General features: G+C 37.9%; 1 protein-coding gene across 1 annotated transcript; it reads left to right on the top strand.

Annotated features, from left to right (window-relative positions):
- The first annotated feature begins 4151 nt into the window (after positions 1–4151).
- On the top strand, positions 4152–5120 carry LOC122738514 (olfactory receptor 11G2-like). The gene has a single exon (XM_043980529.1). It carries the CDS (start codon positions 4152–4154, stop codon positions 5118–5120), a length of 969 nt encoding a protein of 322 aa, XP_043836464.1.
- Positions 5121–8432: the final 3312 nt, after the last annotated feature.

Below are 8432 nucleotides of genomic sequence, written 5' to 3'. Positions count from 1 at the left end.
AACTCATGACACAATCACTCCAAAAAACATCCAAATAATGTCATAGGAAAATCCCTGGAGCAGCAAAACTCACAGAAGAGTGTGCTGAAATCATCTTCTAAACAAGAATGCCTTAGAAGGTCAGAAGGAGGGAGCTGCTGTGGTGATACAGGAGTCCAGCCCAACCCCACAGTCACCCTGACAAAGATCCAGTCCCAGGAAGGCCTCACCAGAAAAGCAGACCCCCAGAGCCTCTGAATCAGCTGAAGTGCCAGTGTTGTCAGGAACTAAGCTCACAGTCTGGTGAGTGGGCTGAGCCCTGGGCGGGGGGGGGGGGGGGGGGGGGGGGGGAGGAGGGGGGGGGACTACAGGGGTCTATGCTGGTGCTAAGGCAGAACTTGGATTTCATACACATGCTGAGAACCAGGAGGTAGGCTCCAGTAGCAGTGGCCCAGATGGGGGAGGGGCACAGGCTCATTGGAGCTAACAACCACAACACACAAGGCTGGTTGATTAGCAAGTTGGTCTGGGATCATCTAAGACCAGGAAATAGGCCAGGTGAGTGAAGAACCTGATCCTCCTTAAATCATACCACCTGGGACCTCCTGAAGCTTGGGATACTGCACTTTAAGGAGCTAAAAGTCAAGTAAAAGAAAGGCAAGATGAACAGACAGAGAAAGGTGAGGACCATAGAAAGTTTCTTTAGTGACAAGGGAGACCAAGGGGCACCCTCTGAGGAAGATGTCAACATCAGGGCCCCTATATGTAAAGCTTCCAAGAAAAATATGAATTGGTCTCAGGCTATAGAGGCACTCAAAAAGGACTTTGAAGATAAAGTTAGACGGGTAGAGGAAAAAATGGAAAGAGAAATGAGGGGGATGTAGGAAAAACATGAGAAAACAGTCAAAAGCTTGAAAAGCCAAATTGGCCAAATGGAAAAGGAGGTACAAAAGCTCTCTGATGAAAAGAATTGCCTAAGAATTAGGATTGAACAAATGGAAGCCAGTGACTTTATGAGAAACCAAGACACAATAAAGCAAATCAAAATGAATTTTTAAAATAGAGAGCAATGTGAAATATCTTCTGGGAAAAACTGCTGACCTGGAAAATAGGTCCTGGGGAGATAGTTTGAAAATTATTGGTGTTCCTGAAAACCATGATCAAGGAAAGATCTTAGACACCATCTTCCAAGATATTCTCAGGGAAAATTGTCCTGAAATTCTGGAAGAAAAAGCTAAAATAGAAATTGAAAGAATCCACCGATCACCTCCAGAAAGAGATCCCAAAAGGAAAACTCCTAGGAATATTATAACCAAATTCCAGAGCTCTCAGGTCAAGGAGAAAATATTGCAAGCTGCCAAAAAGAAAGAATTCAAGTACTGTGGAGCCCCAGTCAGGATAGCACAAGATCTAGCAGCTTCTACATTAAAGGACTGGAGGGCATGGAATATGATATTCCAAAGGGCAAAGGAAATGGGATTACAACCAAGAATCACCTACCCAACAAAACTCAGCACAATCTTTCAGCAGAAAAAATGGGACTTTAATGAAAAAGAAGACTTTCAGATATTTGTGATGAAAAGACCTGAACTGAATGGCAAATTTGATTTTCAAATACAAGACCCTAGAGAACCATAAAAAATTGGAGCTGGGAGACATAACTGGGGTCATACAGTGGGTGAATGTCTTGTGTCTGAGGCCGGGTTTTGGCTGGGATCCCCCTGGGTCCAGGGGTGATGCTTTGTCCACTGTGTCACTTAGCTAGGTGATGACATATTTAGGGTTAAATTGAGGGGTGAATGGAATTCACTGGGGGAGGGGGAAGGGCAGAAGTGAAATCCTACATGAAAGTAACAGGAAAAGGCTTGGGAGTGGGGGAAGAGATGGGAGAGGAGCAGGGCAGTAAATTAATTTTTTTTAAGTGAGGCAATTGGGGTTAAGTAACTTGGCCAGGGTCACACAGCTAGTAAGTGTTAAGTGTCTGAGGCTGGATTTGAACTCAGGTATTCCTGATTCCAGGGCTAGTGCTCTATCCATTGTGCTATTAATTTTACACTCATCAGAAAAGGCTCAAAGACCTTAAACTCATCAGAGGTGCCTCAAGGAGGGACTAACAGACACACCCAACTGGGTGTAGGAATCTGTTTAATCTGGGCAATAAAGGAGCCTAACACTCATCAGAATTGGCTCAAAGACCTCAATCTCATTAGAATTGGCTCAAGGAGGGAATAATCTACACACTCAATTGGGTAGAGTAATCTCTCTAACCCTGCAGGAAAATAGGAGAGGAAGGGGATAAAGAGAGAGGGGCAAAAGAAGGAAGGGCAGAGTGGGGGGGGGGGACAGACAGAAGCAAATCCCTTTTGAAGAGTGATAGGATGAAAGAAGATGGATAATAGAATAAACATCATGGGAAGGGAATAGGATGGAAGGGAAACAGTTAACAATAGTAATCATGAAAAAGAGAAAAGGGGGAAAATTGTACAAAAAATATTTATAGCAACTCTTGGTGGAGGCTAAGAATTGAGAATCAAGGGAATGTCCATCAATTGAGAAATGATGGCAAAAGCTGTGCTATATGATTGTAGTGGAATGGTCTTGTGCTACAGGAAATGACAAACAGGATGATCCCCAAAAAACCTGGAAAGACAAATGAATATAGATGTATAGTGAAGTGAGCAGAGCTGGGAGGACATTGTGGGTAGTGACAGCAGTATTGTTCAATGAGCAATTGTGAATGACTTAACTACTCTCAGCAATGCAATGATCCAAGACAATCCCAAGGAACTAATGAGGAAGCTTACTATGCACCCCTATAGAAAGAACTGATAAAAAGAACACTTGTGGATTGTACATATATAACCTGATTGCAATCTTGTGGAGGAGGGAGGAAAGGGAGGGAGGGAGAAAGAAAAATTTGGAACTCTAAATCTTATGAAAATGAATGTTGAAAACTACCCTTACATCTAACTGGAAAATAAAATAAATGTTTGTTGCTGAAAAAAAAAAAAGCCTTCTAAATTTTAGCCTTGTAATTTTCCTTTGCGTGGCTATTCACCCAGGCCAGGATTGAACTCGTGTGTATGTTTGTTCCTTATGAATTCAAATGTTCTATTCATATTTTTATTTTTATTCTTACTTTTCTTTATGTTATAGTGAGGAAATTTTCGAATTACAGGAAGGGGATTGATGATAGTACATTTCATATCATTCAAGGCTCCACCCTTGAGAAAATAATCACAGGGGTGGTATCAGAGACAAGGAGGTCTCTCTTTACTTACTGGAGAAAGAAGATAGTGAATGGGAATTTCATAGGGACATTTGAGTTTGTTCACTTTGAAGTCTTTGAGCAAAGGGCATTTTGCTCCTATTAATTCAAGGTCTCATGAAATCCATTTGGATAATAAGGTACCTCTCTCAAATCCGGGTGATCCATATATTCATATTAACAGTGGTGAATTGGATTTAAGTGAAAGAGGTCTGTGCAAAGTTACCAGTTTCACTTTCTCCTCAAGAGCCATCTGGGTCCAGTGGCAAGATATACATCAGGACAACTGGAGATGGCCCTGGATGTTTAAGGCAATTGGGGTTAAGTGACTTGGCCAGGGTCACACAGCTAGTAAGTGTCAAGTGTCTGAGGCTGGATTTGAACTCAGGTACTCCTGAATCCAGGGCCGGTGCTCTATCCACTGTGCCCCCTAGCCACCCTGGGACACTATAGTAGGAAGTAAATGGAACCCTCTGGATTAGTTCATGTCTCCTTATAGGTGTATCTCTGGAATGAAATGGTACCCTGAACCAAGTACAGGATGGAGCGTGGTTCTGACCTGTATTTCATAAGGTAGTAACATAACTATTTTATGGCGATGGCTTTGATCTGAAGAATGTACATATGCAACAGTAGATTTGGGGTTTTCTACTAACTTGTCAATCTTCTTTGTCTGAGAGCCCAAGCTGGTCCCTAGAGTAGGTCAGAAAATTGTGTAAGCTACATTCAAGTATGGTTTCTTCTGTTTATTTTTGTCAAGTAGCACAACTTCATTGTCATGAACAATAGAGGACAGAAGGGTAAAGGCAGATTCTTGGGCAGAAAGGAAAGTACAGAGAGAGTGAAAGGCCAAACCAGTTTTCAGATCTTTACTGTTTCTTTTACTTTCACAGGAAAGAGAGAAATGAAGATCTCAAAGGTCACTAATATCTCTGGGACTGTAAGTGAGTTTATCCTCTTGGGTTTCCCTTGTCAAAAAGAGACTCAAGTCATCCTTTTTATCTTGTTCTCTATCATTTACATCCTCACCATTATGGGGAATACATCCATCATCTGTGCTGTGTGGTCAAGCCAGAAGCTCCACACTCCCATGTACATTCTCTTGGCCAATTTCTCCTTCTTAGAGATCTGCTATGTTAACTCTGATGTGCCCCAAATGTTGGCCAACATGTTCTCTGAAAGCAAAACTATCTCTTTTACTGGCTGCTTACTTCAGTTCTATTTCTTCTTCTCAATGTGTGCTTCTGAAGGTTTGTTTTTATCTGTGATGGCATTTGATAGGTACCTTGCCATCTGCCAGCCTTTATATTACCCTTCCATCATGACCCACAGCCTTTGTGCAAACTTGGCAGTCTTCTGCTGGGTGGGTGGCTTCCTCTGGTTACTGACTCCTGTGATCCTAATCTCACAGGTACCCTTCTGTGGCCCAAACATCATTGACCACTTTTTGTGTGACCTGGGGCCATTGTTGGCCCTGTCCTGTGCCCCAGTCCCTAGGACTACTTTGGCCTGTGGTACCATCAGCTCTCTCATCATCTTCATCACTTTCCTTTATATATTGGGTTCTTATGTGTGTGTCCTGAGAGCTGTACTGCATGTGCCATCAGGCTCTGGGAGAAATAAAGCTTTCTCAACATGTGCCTCCCATTTCACTGTGGTGTCCCTCTTCTATGGCTCAGTCATGGTGATGTATGTGAGCCCAGGATCTGGGAACCAGTCTGGAAGGCAGAAGTTTGTAACCTTGTTCTACTCCATGGCAACTCCCTTCTTCAACCCCCTGATCTACAGCCTCCGTAACAAAGATATGAAGAAAGCTCTAAAGAAACTCCTGGTTCAGTTGACCCAGATTTTCCCTAATGGACACAAGAAATGAGAATAATGTATTCTATAAGTTTTAGCATTACAGAGAATTATATGAAGAAAATTTTGTGACCATTATGAACTAAAGAAATAGAAGATTAGTTAGTCCCTGTGAAATAATATCAGGACTCTACTTAGAAGGGAAGTTAAGGTCTGAGATGAATAGTACTTTTACACAATTTCAGATAGATAGATAGATAGATAGACAGATAGAGATGATATAGATAAACACATACAGAGATAGACACAGAGACATAGACAGACATAGATATAGATATAGATAGGTAGATGTAAATGTAGATATGGATATAGATGTGTGTTGCATATGTGTATGTACATATGATGTGTCCCCTTTTGCATAGAGCTAGGAGCCATCTTGATTATCAAAAGAAAATGTATAAGTAAAGCTATAATGTTTGACCCATTTGTCAGGCAATTAAGATTCTGGAAATAGGTAAAAAGATAATGTAGAATTCATGATTTGGGCATGGGTTTAAGAAGAAAAATGCTGGAAAGGTAAATAAAAGAAGCAGGAAACACAAGAACTACAAAAGGTCTGCTCAACCACTTGTGATAGGGTACATTATAATTCTTTCCAAATATTTCCCTCCTCTATTCTCTTCCAAGAAAACCTTCAATTCTCACAAATATATTAAAAGTTAAGAAAAAGCCCTTCAGCAAAAAGAATCAACACATAGACCAAATCAGACAATATATGCAATATTTCTCCCAAAATTCCCCCAAATCTTCATAGGAGGAAACTATTTTTTTCTTTTTTGTGTAATTTTGTATTTATTTTAAACTTGAATACAAAAGAAGAAAAGAATAAAATTGCCATGTAAACATAAGAGAGGATTCAATATAACATAATACATTTCCTTTTCAAGGAAACCTATATAATAAATACTACACATTATTTTCCAAGCTACGCAGCTTTTCTTTGCTCCCTTGTAGGTTTTCTTTTCTTCTCTGCCATGCACTATTTACTCCTCCTTTCTGCCCCCATTCTAAAGAAGGCTACAATTAAACACAGATATATATAGAGAGATATAGATATATAGATATAGATAACTATATACACATATGCACTCATACACATATATGTAAGACTGTACTGTACTAATTGCCACTTATCTCTTTCTTCAAAGGTGGATAGCTTCTTCCTTCATAAGTGCAAGCCCTTCCATGTTTTTCTAAATCAACAACTCATCATTTCCTACACCAGAGTAATATTCCAGCCCAATCACATCCTATCTGAGATTGTCTATGAAAGTTTTATCCCCAATTTTCAGTATTCTTTCTATTTAATTTTCATTTAAAATAGTGGAAATTATCCATTTTACATTTCAACAATGAAATCTCACCTTATAATATGGTTTAAGGTTGGAAACTGTTGCATCTGCTTCCTTTACATCTTTTCCCCTGATTTCTTTGAAATTGCTGACCTTTTGTTTTTCTAAATGAACTTTGTTATTATTTTCCTAATTCAGTAAGATAATTTTTAGTAATATAATTGGGATGGCATTGAATGAATAGATTAGTTAGATAAAATTACCATTTTTATTATATTGCGTTTACCTTTCCATGAACAATAAATATAACTTTCATTATTTATATCTGACTTTATTTGTATAAAAAGCAGTTTATATTTATGTTCACATAGTTTCTGTGTCTTTCTTGACAGGTATACTCTCAGGTATTTTATACTGTCTATTTGTTTTAAATGGTATAAAACAATATTGAATAATATTGCTGACACATAGTGTAGTTACTCTGTTTTTCTCCTTTGATTTAATCTATTTTAGCTTTAACTTTGTCAGAGATGATGATTATTACATTTTTACGTAATAAATTCTACTCCTGCCCTTCATTTTATCTTTGTGTGTATCTCTCATTTTTATAGTGTTTACTGAAAGATACAGATTGTTGAATTCAAATCTTTAATCTGCTATTCATTTCCATTTTATGGGTAAATTAATCACATTCACATTCTAAACTACTCTACCATCCTCCTTCATATTTTCTTCACTATCCTTCTCATCCTATTTACTCTATCCTTCTTCACTTGTCTGTTTTAATTCTACCCACTATCTTACCTTTTATTCCTTAACCTAACCACCCCTCCAAGAGTTCCTCCCTTATCTTCTTTCCTCACGCTATCCCTTTGCTGTCTTATTTCTTTGTGTTGTTTTCCCTTTGACCCATTCCCAATGAGAGTAAGGTTCCAGAACTATCCACTCTCCCCCTACTACTTTCTACTGTATCAATTTTTCCTTTTATGCCTCATTTGTATGAGATAATTACTCCTTTTTATCTCTCCCTATATAGTTTTATATTTTTTTAGAATCATCCTGTCATTTTCAGTTCAGCCCAAAAATTTCTTTCAAACAACTACTGAAATAATGATGACAGTTATAAAAGTATTGATAATATTTTCACATATAAGAAGTAAACAGTTTGTCCTTATTGAGTCCCTCATAACTGGTCTTTAATGGTTAGCTGATATTTCTCTTGGATGTTATGTGTCAAATTTTTCCTTAAAGTTCTACTGTTTTTGTCACAAATACCTGAAAATCTTTCAGTTCATTAAATGTTTTTTTTTCATTCAAGATTATACCTAACTTTGTTGGATAAGCTGCCCTTGGTCATAATCCCAGCTCTTTTGCTCAATGAAATTTAAAATTTCAAGACCTATAGTCCTTCAAAATAGCAGCTACAAGGTATTATGTAATCCTTATTGTAGCTTCATGATATTTATGGGTTGTTGTTTTTTTCTTGCAGCTCCCAATATTTTTTTCCTTAACCTGGAAACTTTGAAACTTGGCTATAATATTCCTGTAAGTTTTCCTCTGGGGATCTCTTTCAAATGGTGATTACTGGATTTTTTTCTATTTCTGCTTTGCCTTCTTGTTCTGGAACTTCAGGGAAATTTTCTTTAATTATTTCTTATGTTATTGTATCAAGATTCTTTTTTAATCATAATTTTCATGTAGTCTGACTACCCTTATATCATTTCTCCTCTATCTGTTCTTCAAATCAATTGTATTTGTGATTAGATGTTTTACATACTCTTCTGTTTTTCATTTTTTTATTTTGTTTTATTATTTTTTGGTGTCTTAGAGTGTAATTAGCTTCCTCTTGCCCAATTCTAGTTTTCAAGGAACTAATTTCTTCCCCAAGTTTTTATTCTCTTTCTCAAGTTGGTTGAATTTCTTTTAATAATTTTCTTGACTTTCTTGGATTGTTCTTGTTTTTTCTTCTAATTTTTCTTCAAGTTCTCTTATTTTACTTTTAAAGTCTTTTTCAAGTTATTCAAAGAACTCTT

The sequence above is a fragment of the Dromiciops gliroides genome, chromosome 2, assembly GCF_019393635.1.
Source record: "Dromiciops gliroides isolate mDroGli1 chromosome 2, mDroGli1.pri, whole genome shotgun sequence".
In the NCBI taxonomy this organism is placed as follows: Eukaryota; Metazoa; Chordata; class Mammalia; order Microbiotheria; family Microbiotheriidae; genus Dromiciops; species Dromiciops gliroides.
This window is presented reverse-complemented; position numbering and strand designations above follow the sequence as displayed.

Bases quoted from the DNA above. Each gene is read 5' to 3' on its own strand.
- LOC122738514 (XM_043980529.1), top strand. From the start codon at position 4,152: ATGAAGATCTCAAAGGTCACTAATATCTCTGGGACTGTAAGTGAGTTT.